Source organism: Carassius gibelio, chromosome A21 (genome assembly GCF_023724105.1).
Source record: "Carassius gibelio isolate Cgi1373 ecotype wild population from Czech Republic chromosome A21, carGib1.2-hapl.c, whole genome shotgun sequence".
Taxonomy (NCBI): Eukaryota; Metazoa; Chordata; class Actinopteri; order Cypriniformes; family Cyprinidae; genus Carassius; species Carassius gibelio.
Window position 1 is genome coordinate 11,583,904 of NC_068391.1, and position 15,423 is coordinate 11,599,326.

At 37.6% G+C, this 15,423-nt stretch overlaps 1 protein-coding gene across 50 annotated transcripts in view; it reads left to right on the top strand.

Annotated features, from left to right (window-relative positions):
- Window positions 1-15,423, top strand: part of LOC127941917 (uncharacterized) — a 53,084-nt gene that overhangs the window by 15,333 nt on the left and 22,328 nt on the right. For 36 of the 50 annotated variants that reach the window (XR_008149176.1, XR_008149178.1, XR_008149174.1 and 33 more), the window contains exons 8-28: window positions 8,229-8,326; window positions 8,402-8,447; window positions 8,532-8,626; window positions 8,702-8,747; window positions 8,832-8,926; window positions 9,002-9,047; window positions 9,128-9,222; window positions 9,298-9,343; window positions 9,428-9,522; window positions 9,598-9,643; window positions 9,728-9,822; window positions 9,898-9,943; window positions 10,028-10,122; window positions 10,198-10,243; window positions 10,328-10,422; window positions 10,498-10,543; window positions 10,628-10,722; window positions 10,798-10,843; window positions 10,928-11,022; window positions 11,098-11,143; window positions 11,228-11,322. Coding sequence is in view for 27 of the 50 variants with exons in the window: in XM_052537404.1 (XP_052393364.1) it covers window positions 8,229-8,326; window positions 8,402-8,447; window positions 8,532-8,626; window positions 8,702-8,747; window positions 8,832-8,926; window positions 9,002-9,047; window positions 9,128-9,222; window positions 9,298-9,343; window positions 9,428-9,522; window positions 9,598-9,643; window positions 9,728-9,822; window positions 9,898-9,943; window positions 10,028-10,122; window positions 10,198-10,243; window positions 10,328-10,422; window positions 10,498-10,543; window positions 10,628-10,722; window positions 10,798-10,843; window positions 10,928-11,022; window positions 11,098-11,143; window positions 11,228-11,322 (1,508 nt within the window). In the remaining 23 variants the exon portion in view is untranslated. The remainder of the gene's footprint in view (window positions 1-8,228; window positions 8,327-8,401; window positions 8,448-8,531; window positions 8,627-8,701; window positions 8,748-8,831; window positions 8,927-9,001; window positions 9,048-9,127; window positions 9,223-9,297; window positions 9,344-9,427; window positions 9,523-9,597; window positions 9,644-9,727; window positions 9,823-9,897; window positions 9,944-10,027; window positions 10,123-10,197; window positions 10,244-10,327; window positions 10,423-10,497; window positions 10,544-10,627; window positions 10,723-10,797; window positions 10,844-10,927; window positions 11,023-11,097; window positions 11,144-11,227; window positions 11,323-15,423) is intronic. The other 14 variants (XM_052537381.1, XM_052537385.1, XM_052537384.1 and 11 more) reach the window with 14 other exon arrangements.

Here is a 15,423-nt window from a genome sequence, read left to right on the forward strand (position 1 = left end):
TCGTTGACTCTCATGCCATCAGGACAGACACAAGTTGTGTAGTTTATCACAGTACCATAGAGTCTCTGTACAACTATATCAATGACATGGCACAGTTGTTTGGGGAACCTGAGCCACCATTTGAGATAACTGGAGTTTTGGTTCATGCAGATGCAGAAGTGTCTGATCCGCTGCAAGAAGCAGGCAGCAGCAGTTTACCATGCTCTTCCGGTAAAGCCCTCTACAGTGACGTCTTAAAACGCACACCAAAGGTACGTGAATCTGTGAAGACTGAGCCAAAGACCCCTGATTGTCCAGTACCTGTGGATGAAGTTGCAGATGTGAGAAACCCTAACCTTCCAACACAGACAGCCTCTAATGTGTTGCCAAGTAAAGGTAAAAGATTGAGGAAAGAAAAGCACATTGAGCTGTCAGGTAAACAAGGTACAAAATCACACGCTGAAACCGATGACCTGATGATCACTGATGTTTCTGTTCCAGATGTCTTTTTTTCTCCTTTAACATATAATGACAAGCAAGCTTTATGTGAGCTCATACAAATGTCCAATGATAACAGTGATCATAATGTCATAAACTTTGGTCCCATTTCAGCTCCGTGTCAGACAAAGACCATTAAACCAGATGGTAACTGCTTTTTCAGATCGTTGGCACATGTGATATGTGGAAGTGAGGAGAAACACTTGAAGGTTCGCCGTGCAGTTGTGAAACATCTGAAGATGAATACTCCGCTGTTTGAGAGGTACGTGAGAAGTGAGTATTCTTCAGCAGAGGATTATCTGACACGATCTAGAATGTTTTATTCTGGCTCATGGGTAACCGAAATTGACATATTTGTTGCGGCCGATCTTTTCAAAACCACCATAATGACTTTTAATGACAGCCGATGGAATGCACACAAACCTACCGGAGAGGTATCCAATCAGAATGCAATTTATCTGAAACACTGTAACCGTAATCATTATGAAGTTGTGACATGTGTTAAGCACAGGGATCGAGAGAGTGTTTGTGCAGGAGCATGTGGAAATGTGGTGTCAAATGAGGTCAGCAAACCATGTCTGCGCAAAAGAAAGGTAAGCGATGCTGCAGAATGTTGTCCAAACAAAAGACATCGGGAGAGATATCGCAACGACAGTGAGTACAGACAAAAAAAGCTGAAGCACGAGAAGTCAAAATATGGTAACGACCCCGATTACAGACAGAACAAAATTGAGTATGACAAAACTAAATATAGTAGAGATAAATATTACAGGGATAAAAAAAAAGAAATGCTTCGTGATAAATATCTAAAAAATTTTGATATTCATTTATCAAAGTGTGAACGTTCTAAGGCCAAGTACTCAAGCAATATTAATTTCCAAAAACGTGTTTGCCAGTATTCTCGATTGAAATATAAATATAATGTCTCTTTTCAGGCAAATGTATGCGAATATTCAAAGAAAAAATATCTGCAAAACCTGGCCTTCAAAGCAAGAGTGTGTGAGTATTCAAAGAAAAAATATCTGCAAAACCTGGCCTTCAAAGCAAGAGTGTGTGAGTATTCAAAGACAAAATATCTGCAAAACCTTGCCTTCAAAGCAAGAGTGTGTGAGTATTCAAAGAAAAAATATCTGCAAAACCTTGCCTTCAAAGCAAGAGTGTGTGAGTATTCAAAGAAAAAATATCTGCAAAACCTGGCCTTCAAAGCAAGAGTGCGTGAGTATTCTAAGAATAGAAACATTCAGAATACAGCCTTTAAAATTAAAATGGTTAAGTATTCTATGATGAAATACCATAAAGATGGGAAGTTTCGTATGAGTAAAATTCAAAAAGGTTGTGAAGCATATGTAAGAAAGAAAGAACAACAAGACATTGATGTTGCGATTGATCATTTTAGACAACAAATTAGTAGTGGTCCAGAGTTTGTGTGCTGTGTGTGTCACCGTTTACTTTTCAGAAAGCAGGTTGTTGAATGTAGAAGACAATGCTATGAAGACAAAGGTGTAAAAATCGCTGCTTTGGGAAGAAGATGCATCACAACCAGGTATGTTCATGTCTGTGATCAAAAGTGTGAAGGATCTTCTGCTCATTCCTCAGGATGCAAATTATGGATTTGTCTAACATGTCATCGAAAAATCCTTTGTGGACAACTGCCCGAAGAGAGCGTTGCAAACAACATGCATTTGGTGGATGTTCCAAATCAACTGAAATGCCTCAACTCTTTGGAACAACATCTCATTGCACGTAACATTCCTTTTATGAAATTACTGTGCCTTCCTCGTGGTAAACAACATGGATGCCATGGCCCTGTAGTGTGCGTCCCAGTTAATGCCACAGAGGTGTCCAATATCCTTCCACGAAATGAATGTGATGACAAGATGATAAGGATCAAACTGAAACGCAAGTTGACCTACAAAGGGCATTATGAGTACAAGTATGTACACACTGATCGTGTTAGAAATGCTCTGAAATATTTAATCCGATTCAATAAGTGGTTCAGTGATGTGGAGATTAATCGGCAGTGGATCAACTCTTTGAACGAACCCGAAGAAAATGTTGTAGATGAAATGGAGCAACAAGACGTAGTTGAAAAGATTGACGAAAATGACCTTGATGAACAGCAAGAGGAAGACCTTACCTACATCAAAGAGCAAAGTGGTCTTTTGTCAGATACATCATTGCAACCTGTGGACATCGGTTCAGAAGTAATTGATCAGCATTTCCAGGATGTATTAAATCTGGCACCTGCTGAAGGTAACAGTCCTGTTAGTTTGTTATCCGATAGGTCTAACGAAGCAAAATGTTTCCCTGTTCTGTATCCAACCGGTGGTCCGACATTTCATGATAAGAGGGAGGTAAAAATAACATTGTCGAGATACTTGAATGCAAGAATCCTCAATGCAGATGGACGTTTTGCACGAAGCACAGACTTCATTTTCTATGCACAGTATCTGTCGGAGATTGATCAAGTTGTATCCAATGTTTCAATTGCTTTGCGCAAAGGATCTGAGAGGAGTTTGTTGACTGAAGTGACATCAGATGTGCTAACAAACCCAGACTCGTTATCTAAAATCTTGAATTTTGATGAAGGATACAAGTTTTTGAGACCAATCCGTGGAACACCTCCATATTGGCAGTCTACTCAAAAGGACCTTTTTGCACTTGTAAGACAGCTAGGTATTCCAACTTTCTTTGCATCCTTTAGTTCTGCGGATCTCAGATGGCCAGAAATTATTAGTACCATAATCAAACAAGAACGGAAAAATCTGAAAGCAGATGAACTTGACTGGTCTGAAAAATGTGGTTTGATTAGACGAAACCCAGTGACTGCTGCAAGAATGTTTGATCATAGATGGCATTGTTTTCTGAGAGATGTAATCATGTCTTCAGCTCAACCGATTGGGAAGATAGTAGATTACTTTTATCGTGTAGAGTTTCAACAGCGTGGATCTCCTCATGTTCACTGTCTGTTTTGGGTTGAAAATGCCCCAACGTTAAATGAAGACAATGAAGAAAACGATGGTTTGGTTGCTAGTTTCATTGATCGGTACATCACTTGTGAGACCCCAAGCGAGGATGAAACTGAACTGTTTGAGATTGTCAACGGTGTTCAGAAGCACAGTGTCAGACATTCAAAGACATGTCGTAAGAAAAAGACAGTTTGCAGATTTAATTTTCCAAGACCCCCATCAAGCCGTACCTTTATTACAAGAGGTGGTAGTCGAGACGATTTGAAAAGTGGTGATGGAAAAGATACTGCACGTACAGTTTTAGAAAAAGTGAAAAAGGCTTTAACAGCTTCTGATATGGATTATGACTCAACTGATGCATTTTTTGAATCCATTGGTATTAACCAAGCTCTCTTTGAGAAAGTTTATGCACAGTGTTCCAAAAAGAAATCCGTTGTCCTGAAAAGAAGTCCAAAAGACGTCTGGGTGAACCAGTATAATCAACATTTACTGCGTGCCTGGCAAGGCAACATGGATATCCAGTACGTCACTGATGCTTACTCTGTAGTGGTTTACATTATCAGTTACATCACAAAAGCAGAACAAGAAATGGGATTGTTGCTGCAACGTGCGCAAAACGAAGCCATGAATGGAAACCTTGAAGCGAGATCATCACTGAAGATGCTTGGTAGTGTATATCTTCACAACAGAGAAGTTTCTGCTCAAGAGGCTGTGTATCGTCTGACTGGTATGCACTTGAAGGAATGTTCTCGTAAGGTCCAGTTTATTCCAATTGGATTGAATCCTGTAAAGATGAGTTTGCCTCTTCGTGTCATCAAAAACAAAGTTGATCAGTCTGGTGAAGAAGCTAGCTTTTGGATGACTAGTCTGGTTGACCGATACAAGAATAGGCCAAACACGGAAGAGTTTGAGATCCAATGTCTTGCAAGTTTTTGCTCTGAAAACAGGATCTTGTCGAAATCGGAGGTTTCCTCACAAAAAAAGTCTTCTGAAGACAAGGTGATCAAGCTTAACAACGACTGTGGTTATATGATGAAGAGAACTCGAACTGACCCTGCTGTTGTTCGATATCCGAGATTTTCTCCCAAAAAAGATCCAGAAAAGTACTTTCATTCATTGTTGCAACTTTTCTTGCCACATTATGAAGATTGTCAGCTCAAGCCTGAGCGTTTTAGCACATATGAGGAATTCTACAACAGTGGTGCTGTGAAATGTGGGAGAAATGTGACGCAAGTCAAATGTATTGTTGATGCTAATCGAGCACTCTTTGAAAAGGAAAGTGACAAAATTGATCGAGCTCAACAGCTTTTGGAGCAAGGTGTTGATTTGGAAGATGCTTGGGCTGCGTTATGTCCTGAAACTGAAAAGGAACGTCATGAATGCTTAGAACTAAGGAAGAGTAATACAATTCCTGATGAAGATGATTCTGAGTGTTCTATTCCAGATCTTGTAACGAACCCTCGAACTCCATACAGTATTGAAACCAATCAGGCTGGAATGTCTAGAGAAGAAGCATTATGTTTACTGCGATCATTAAATGCACAACAATGTGCAATCTTTTACAAAGTACGGAAATGGTGTTTAGAGAAACTTCTTGGTGAAAACCCTGAACCATTTCACTTGTTTGTCACTGGTGGAGCGGGCACAGGCAAGAGTCATTTAATCAAAGCGATCTACTATGAATCCTCCAGACTTTTATCTCAGCTGTCCGAAAACCCTGATGATAGAAGTGTGATTTTAACTGCGTCAACCGGAGTGGCCAGTTTTCAAATTGGTGCTTCTACAATCCATAATACCTTTTCCATAGGTGCCAATGTCAAACTGCCATATCAGCCCCTAAGTGATGACAAAATCAATTCACTGCGTGCAAAACTTGGAGGTTTGCAGATTCTGATCATTGATGAGGTGTCTATGGTTGACCATCACCTTTTGTCTTATGTTCATGGTAGATTGAGACAAATTAAGCAAACTGGTGACTACTCAATTTTTGGAAGAGTCAGTTTGGTCTGTGTTGGTGATTTTTATCAGCTACCGCCAGTCAAGGGAATTCCCCTGTACGTTGATCCAAAAGGAGTGAATCTTTGGGATACCAACTTTGAAATTGCTGAACTAACACAAGTTGTCAGGCAACAAGATGCATCTTTTGCTGAAATGTTAAATCGTCTGAGAGTTCATAAAAAGAACGAAACTCTAAGCCCAAATGACATCAACATGTTGAAGCAACGTGAAACTGGTGAAGAATGCGATGCTATTCATATATTCCCTACAAATGCTCAGGTTGATGAGTACAATATACAGAAACTTAATGAGCGTTGCCCTGAGGCAATCACTATTCACGCTAGAGACTTTGCTAGAAATCCAGAAACTGGAAGAATAGAAAGGAAAGTTGGATTTCATGCAAAAGTTTTCAACTCTTGTTTGGACAAATGTGTTTCCTTGGGTGTTGGTGCCAGAGTAATGCTTAGGAAAAATGTTGATGTTTCTGATGGACTTGTCAATGGAGCCTGTGGCACAGTTGTCCACATAAGCAGAAAACAAAGACGTGATGATGATGAAGATGATGACTTCCCATCAGCTATCCATGTTGAATTTGATGATCCAAATGTTGGTAAAGTTCAGAGATCGAAGCTGCGACAGAAATATTCTCCAAATTCGACTGTTATTGAAGTGGAAGAAGATCAAGTCTCAAATGATGGTGGTTTAAGACGTCAGTTTCCACTTAAATTGGCATGGGCATGCACCGTTCATAAAGTGCAAGGACTCACAGTAGATAAAGCAGTTGTCTCACTTGACAAGGTATTTTCTCCGGGACAAGCATACGTTGCACTGAGTCGTGTGAGAACCCTCGATGGACTAACAATTAATAACTTCAAAGACTCTGTCATATATTGTAATGAGAAAATTGACTCCGCTATGAAAAACATGCCCCGACTTGCTTTAGAAAATTACAGTTCTGTAAAGACACCTGGCGTGTTTACAATTGCTCTTCATAATGTACAAAGTCTTCGAGCTCATGTTCAAGATCTTCAAGTTCACAGACAGATAATGAATGCAGATTGCATCGGTTTAACTGAAACGTGGCTAAAAGTTGAAGACCAAGTACAGATTCCAGGATTTGTTTTTAAGAGCAATCCAAGAGCTAAATGTTATGACAACAGTACTCCACTTTTCACTGATTTAAAACAACAAAGAGGAGGTGGAGTTGGACTATTCTGTTGTGAAAGCATTCATGTTAATGTCAGGGTTCCGGAACCTTGTAACTTGGAATGTCTATACTTTGCAGTTCCACATCTAAGTTTGAATGCTGCTTTGCTGTACAGACCTAATTCATATCCACTTAATCTGTTTCGACAAAATATGTTGCATGTTATTGATGAGCTGGAGAAACAGTCAGGAAAGAAAGTGATTATGGGAGACTTCAATGAGGACATCTTGACATCATCTACAATTGGTACACTAATGGAACTACATGGATACAGTCAACATGTGCAACACCCTACCACTGAAAAAGGTACACTTATAGACCATGTCTATGTTAAAGATGCAGAAAATGTCTCTGTTGAAATTGTGCAAACGTATTACAGTTACCACCAAGCAGTCCTTATTTCACTGAGGTAAAAATTAATGTGTGTGATTATGTAATGAAATCTGTATAACCTGCATTATTTGTTTCTTGTCTGTGCTCTTACTTGTTCAATGTTCATCCTGAGCTTCCAACTGGCATACAACTGCAGGGCAAGTGTACAACTGGAGACGGTATGTTCTAAGTCTATCTATATCTAAATGAATAACTCTTATAATGATCCATCAGTTGAATATGTACAGCTGTTCCATGTTGTGATTGAAGTATTATCTGAAGGTAATCCATTTTATCAATGCAACACTCTGAAATGAGAATTGTATCACTGTATTGTCTGTTCTGTTTTTGTGTCCATACGATACGAGCGCTATCCTGAGATTCCAACATGGTCAGAGTCCAGTTAATCCAGCCTGTAATTCAAACAAGTGATCATCATTTTCAACCCAACATCTCCCATAATTGCTCTTCTTTCTTGAGCTAGTAAGCTTCACCCAGCCAAGGTAACTGTAGTATTTACTTGGTATTCATCTTAATGCATTATTATTATTATTATTATTATTATTATTATTATTATTATTATTATTATTATTATTATTATTTTAATTCTGCTTAAATTCTCAGTTTTGAGACCTTTATTTTTAACTGACATTTAATCCATAATCTAATTTCAGTCGTTCTAAGCCATCCAAATCATAATGGATGCTTCCAAACATTATAGAAAGCATCCACAAAGACTGCCTGCATCCATCCATTTGTCTCCTAATATCACAATTAAGTCAATATAACAACACAAAATTGGTAAGTAGACTCAGTTGTGCATGATTACACAAGCAGAATAAAGGCAGGGTTAAATTAATCAACTATATGCAAGCACATCTGCAAGTCATCTTTTTAGACGTATGAAATGCACAAGTCAGAATTTCTCCCATACAAGAGATTCTGTACTCCATCCAACACAATTATGTACCTCAATAACTTTCTTACTGAAGAAAACAACTGATGAAAATGTAAATGTAGTAGTGTCAGAATAAAACATTGTTCAGGCACTGTTTCACCTAATAGCAATATATTTTCAGGTTTGTGCATCAAGTCTCACTAACTACTGTAAAAGGTAAGTGTGCAGATGTCTACATATTTCACTAAATGTATCAGATGTGCAAACACTTTATCAATCAGTTAAAGTTCCATGACTATATTTTCAGATTTCTGCAATACGTTAAACTTCAAACTTCCGCCTTATCCATTATGATTCTCCGCTCCATGAACTGTTTTTATGAAGAGGCACACAACCAATCAAAAGGTAAATTCATATATCTGCAATAGTCCAATTGATTCATTTCTTAAAGCAGTCTTTGACCTGTTGATACATTTTCAGGTTTGTGCATCAAAACCCAATATCTCCTGTCCACTACTCCCAAAAGGTGAGTGTACAGATTGCTAAATGGTTTTTGTTGTGCAAACACTTTAATTATCAAGAAGTTAATTTTCCATGAATGCATTTTCAGATTTCTGCAATTTACTACACATCAAACTTCCTTCTCCAATATGTCTCTCCACCCCATGAACCGTTTTTATGAAGAGGCACACAACCAATCAAAAGGTAAATTAATATATCTGCAATACTGAAATTGACTCATTTCTTAAAGCAGTCTTTCACCTGTTGATAAATTTTCAGGTTTGTGCATCAAAACCCAATATCTCCTGTCCACTACTCCCAAAAGGTGAGTGTACAGATTGCTAAATGGTTTTTGTTGTGCAAACACTTTAATTATCAAGAAGTTAATTTTCCATGAATGCATTTTCAGATTTCTGCAATTTACTACACATCAAACTTCCTTCTCCAATATGTCTCTCCACCCCATGAACTGTTTTTATGAAGAGGCACACAACCAATCAAAAGGTAAATTCATATATCTGCAATAGTCCAATTGATTCATTTCTTAAAGCAGTCTTTCACCTGTTGATACATTTTCAGGTTTGTGCATCAAAACCCAATATCTCTTGTCCACTACTCCCAAAAGGTGAGTGTACAGATTGCTAAATGGTTTTTGTTGTGCAAACACTTTATCAAGAAGTTAATTTTCCATGAATGCATTTTCAGATTTCTGCAATTTACTACACATCAAACTTCCTTCTCCAATATGTCTCTCCACCCCATGAACCGTTTTTATGAAGAGGCACACAACCAATCAAAAGGTAAATTAATATATCTGCAATAGTCCAATTGACACATTTCTTAAAGCAGTCTTTCACCTGTTGATAAATTTTCAGGTTTGTGCATCAAAACCCAATATCTCCTGTCCACTACTCCCAAAAGGTGAGTGTACAGATTGCTAAATGGTTTTTGTTGTGCAAACACTTTAATTATCAAGAAGTTAATTTTCCATGAATGCATTTTCAGATTTCTGCAATTTACTACACATCAAACTTCCTTCTCCAATAGGTCTCTCCACCCCATGAACTGTTTTTATGAAGAGGCACACAACCAATCAAAAGGTAAATTCATATATCTGCAATAGTCCAATTGATTCATTTCTTAAAGCAGTCTTTCACCTGTTGATACATTTTCAGGTTTGTGCATCAAAACCCAATATCTCCTGTCCGCTACTCCCAAAAGGTGAGTGTACAGATTACTAAATGGTTTTTGTTGTGCAAACACTTTAATTATCAAGAAGTTAATTTTCCATGAATGAATTTTCAGATTTCTGCAATTTACTACACATCAAACTTCCTTCTCCAATATGTCTCTCCACCCCATGAACCGTTTTTATGAAGAGGCACACAACCAATCAAAAGGTAAATTAATATATCTGCAATACTGAAATTGACTCATTTCTTAAAGCAGTCTTTCACCTGTTGATAAATTTTCAGGTTTGTGCATCAAAACCCAATATCTCCTGTCCGCTACTCCCAAAAGGTGAGTGTACAGATTGCTAAATGGTTTTTGTTGTGCAAACACTTTAATTATCAAGAAGTTAATTTTCCATGAATGCATTTTCAGATTTCTGCAATTTACTACACATCAAACTTCCTTCTCCAATATGTCTCTCCACCCCATGAACTGTTTTTATGAAGAGGCACACAACCAATCAAAAGGTAAATTAATATATCTGCAATACTGAAATTGACTCATTTCTTAAAGCAGTCTTTCACCTGTTGATAAATTTTCAGGTTTGTGCATCAAAACCCAATATCTCCTGTCCGCTACTCCCAAAAGGTGACTGTACAGATTGCTAAATGTTTTTTGTTGTGCAAACACTTTAATTATCAAGAAGTTAATTTTCCATGAATGAATTTTCAGATTTCTGCAATTTACTACACATCAAACTTCCTTCTCCAATATGTCTCTCCACCCCATGAACCGTTTTTATGAAGAGGCACACAACCAATCAAAAGGTAAATTAATATATCTGCAATACTGAAATTGACTCATTTCTTAAAGCAGTCTTTCACCTGTTGATAAATTTTCAGGTTTGTGCATCAAAACCCAATATCTCCTGTCCGCTACTCCCAAAAGGTGAGTGTACAGATTGCTAAATGGTTTTTGTTGTGCAAACACTTTAATTATCAAGAAGTTAATTTTCCATGAATGCATTTTCAGATTTCTGCAATTTACTACACATCAAACTTCCTTCTCCAATATGTCTCTCCACCCCATGAACTGTTTTTATGAAGAGGCACACAACCAATCAAAAGGTAAATTAATATATCTGCAATACTGAAATTGACTCATTTCTTAAAGCAGTCTTTCACCTGTTGATAAATTTTCAGGTTTGTGCATCAAAACCCAATATCTCCTGTCCACTACTCCCAAAAGGTGAGTGTACAGATTGCTAAATGGTTTTTGTTGTGCAAACACTTTAATTATCAAGAAGTTAATTTTCCATGAATGCATTTTCAGATTTCTGCAATTTACTACACATCAAACTTCCTTCTCCAATATGTCTCTCCACCCCATGAACTGTTTTTATGAAGAGGCACACAACCAATCAAAAGGTAAATTAATATATCTGCAATACTGAAATTGACTCATTTCTTAAAGCAGTCTTTCACCTGTTGATAAATTTTCAGGTTTGTGCATCAAAACCCAATATCTCCTGTCCACTACTCCCAAAAGGTGAGTGTACAGATTGCTAAATGGTTTTTGTTGTGCAAACACTTTAATTATCAAGAAGTTAATTTTCCATGAATGCATTTTCAGATTTCTGCAATTTACTACACATCAAACTTCCTTCTCCAATATGTCTCTCCACCCCATGAACTGTTTTTATGAAGAGGCACACAACCAATCAAAAGGTAAATTCATATATCTGCAATACTGAAATTGACTCATTTCTTAAAGCAGTCTTTCACCTGTTGATACATTTTCAGGTTTGTGCAATGCGTTACACTTCAAACTTGCACCTTATCCATTATGATTCTCCACTCCATGAAATGTTTTTATGAAGAGGCACACAACCAGAAGTTGATACTAATTTGACTTAACTTTTCTGCTTCCCTTTCTTACAGTGAATACAAAATCATTGTTAAAGTATCTTCAGAAAATGTCCCGGCAAAACTCTAAACCGATGCAGGCAGTCAATAGTCAAAGATATCACAAATGCATAACCACAAAAGTAACACAATTCTATATGAAATGTTGGACGGATGGCTTGTATTATATTTGGCCTATGTACAGCAAACTTAGATGCCAGCCAAAGGAGGATGGCTTGCCCCTGCTGAGCCTGGTTCCTCCCAAGGTTTCTCCCTATACCTCTCTGCTGATGATCCTCTTCACTAATTTAGGGAGTTTTTCCTTGCCACTGTTGCCTTCTGGCTTGCTCACTGGGGTTTTAAGGCACAATATTTTCAATGTAAATTGTTTGTAAAGAACAATAAATACATGATGAATTAGAATATACTTTTGTCCTTGCTTTCATAAACTTTAATGTAGTCTTTCAATGTCCTTTTTTTTTGTTTACTGATCTACATTTAATTTTATGTAGAATTTGTTTAATCTATATTATTTGACATCTCCGAGCACAATTCATATCACACGGTGTTACATAGAGAACACATGATAATGGATAAAATGATATAGTAGTCATTTTCTTTGCATTCAGGTTATTTCATTTGTACTATGAAATCTGGAATTGAAAGAAACTGGAATTGGAGAAAATAGTTAAAGTGATTATATTTAGTGTACACAACACAAGTATTCATGCTGTAAGGCTTAATTGATGATCCCATTTAAGTGTCTTTTTTTTTTCTTATTTTTTTTGATTCTCAATGAAACCAACAAACATAAAATGCTTTCTTATGGTATAAAATGGCAGGAGTTGACCCACTAAGTGCACATTATTTTTGTTCATAACTGTCAATTTAACAAGTATAAAACTTAGTGGAAATGTTGCAAAGATGTCCCCGTATTGTTGATCAGATGTTCTATTATTATGTCACCCCACAGAAGAATTGAAACCCTTTACCTCATCTGTGAGAGCACAATTCTTCTCATACAATGAAACATATGGCACACAGATACTATAATGCTGAAGATATCTTTTTATATAAAAAGGAACACCAATGAAGCATAAACTTGCATGCTAACAAATAATGTTTTTGAAGCATAGTGTAGAGCAAGAAGAGCAAATATGGCAACAGTATAATATACATAAAAAACAAGATCAGAAGTAGAGACGTTCAAAAATGAACAAAAATAAAATCCTCATAAAATACAACATCTGGAACAAACACAATATTGACCACCCTGGATTTGAAGCCCCAACCTTAGAGGGTTGAAACCAGCAGCTTAGAAGAGTGCACCACTCAGTCAATGCACATCACAGCATACTGTATAAGAGAGGTTAAGGTGTGAGAATGATCTCAAAACTTCAAAATCAAACAGAACATCAGATGAGAAAGACCAAAACACATTCTTGATTCAATGTGAACACACAGAAAATCCAATGGCTTGAACAGAAACAACCTTGACCACCCTGGATTCGAACCCACGACCTCTTGGGTTTGGGACCAGTGCCTTAGCAGAGTGCGCCACATTAGTTGACACACAGTTCACATGGCACAGAAGAGTAGTTAAGGTGTGAGAATTAACTCTAAAAAGCCCGAAGCAGCATTTTAGCCAGATTAGCATGCTACGCTAAAAATGCTAACGTTGCTCAAAGTTAACCAGATAGCTCAAGAGACCCATTAGAGTCAATAGAAACGTGTTAGCATTTTAGCTAATTAGCATGCTAAGCTAATTAGCATAAATCAACAAGCACAGGCACGGTCAACTTCAGAGCTGTACATGTCAGGAACGGGAGCGAATATCAAAAATCTGTTCAGTCATTTCTGTCAGGCCCGGTCTGAAGTTCATCTGATAAAATTATGGACAAAATTGAACAAGATTTCAGGGAGGAGTAGCGAAAAAACTGTATTTCATTCCATTCAATATGGCGGACAGACGCCATGTTGGAAAATGACAATTGAGACATCATCAGATTCGGCATAACCAAAGGAATAAAATGACATAAAAATAACAAAAATTGGTCAACATTTACAGTAGTTATAAGGGGTTTTGCAATAATCGTTATATCTCTTGAACACTAGGTGGCACTGTCTTCTAACTTCCGGGGTACCTCTTGGATATGGTGTTGATGATGCCTATCGATTTTTGTGAAGATATGTACAGTAGATCAAAAGATATAGCAATTTATGACAAAATTTAAAATGGCGGACGGGTGGTCCTAGTGGTCTTGACAAAATTGACATCCACAGATTCGGAATGACCTAAAGAATCCATAGACATCAAGAAAATAATTTTCTGATGAATTGTTCAGAAGTTATAAGCAAAAAAGTGCATTTTTGGTATCTCATCACCCATAGGTGGCGCTATTGCCAAATTTGGCATGGACCCCCAGATCATGGTGTAGATGAAGTGTATCAAGTTTGGTTTCGATTGATCAAAGTTTGGCCGAGATACAGCATCTCAACCGATTTTAGGTCAACCTCATTAAGTTTACAATGGAATAACTTTTGAACAAAGACGAAAATCAAAAATCTGTTCAGTCATTTCTGTGCGGCTCAGTCCAAAGAACATCTGAGACAAATTTCAGAAGAATTGGACCAATTTTGAAGGAGGAGTAGTGTTTAGACTGAATACAGTACTTTTCAAAATGGCCGCTACTGTAATGGGCGGAGTCTTAATGTAAGATATGGAATGGAATCTCCATGAAGAGACAAAACAGATGTAGTAAGTTTTATTTTCATAGAATAAGTGGTTCAAGAGTTATTAACGTTTGAATGTTGAATTTTTGAACTGGTGGTGGCGCTGTAGAGTTGGTCCTAGAGACCCCAAAGTTGGTCAGATCACTAATAATGGTCATCTCTACAAGTGTGCCAAATTTCATCATTTTCCCATGTTCCCTTCATAGGGCTGCCATAGACTCCCATTGGAGAAGAAGAAGAATAATAATAATAATAATAATAATAAAGAAAACGTACAGATACAATAGGGGCTACAGCCCTCTGGGCTTGGCCCCTAATAAAGAAAACGTACAGATACAATAGGGGCTACAGCCCTCTGGGCTTGGCCCCTAAATATAGCTGCAAGCAGCGATACCGGGGCCAAGCCCTGAAGGGCTGTAGCCAGAGCAACGAGCGGGACGAAGCAAAACGGCCGAAACGGAGCGTACGTCAGGACAATCGATCAGTTCAGAAGTAGAGAAGTTTGAAATTGAACAGAACTTTAGATGAGAAAGACCAAAAACATATTTTTGATTCAAGGCAAACACACTCAGGAAATGCAAAGGCTCGAACAGAAGCAACATTAACTGCCTTTGATCCGAACCCATGAACTCAGAAACAACATTAACTGTCCTGGATTCGAACCCATGACCTCAGAATCTCAGAACCAGAGACTTAACAGACTGCACCACTGAGTTGCTACACATCCAACATGCTGCAGAAGAAAGGTTAAGGTGTGAGGATGAGGTCATTAAAGAAAGTTGCTGAGCAATTTAAGCAAGCGTAATGTGGAAAGTTTAGTAAATTGTAATTCAGACTTCTGAGGTATGTCCAGAACATGGTTTTAATTATCCCTACCGATTATTGTAAAAATCTTTCCATGGTTTGAAAAGATATAGCAACTTATGAAAAATTCTTAATGTCATACAGGTAGTTTAGTCAATCCTGGCAAAATTTACATCCATAGATTCGGCATTACCCGAGGAATAGAAAGAAACCAAGATCATGTTTTTGCAACTAATTGTTCAAAAGCTATAAGCAGACATGTGAATTTTTGGTATCTCACGACCCATAGGTGGCGCTGTTTCCAACTTTGGGATATATTCTCAGTTCATAGTGTTGATGAAGTGTAGCAAGATTTGTGGCGATTGATCAAAGTACGGCCGAGATACA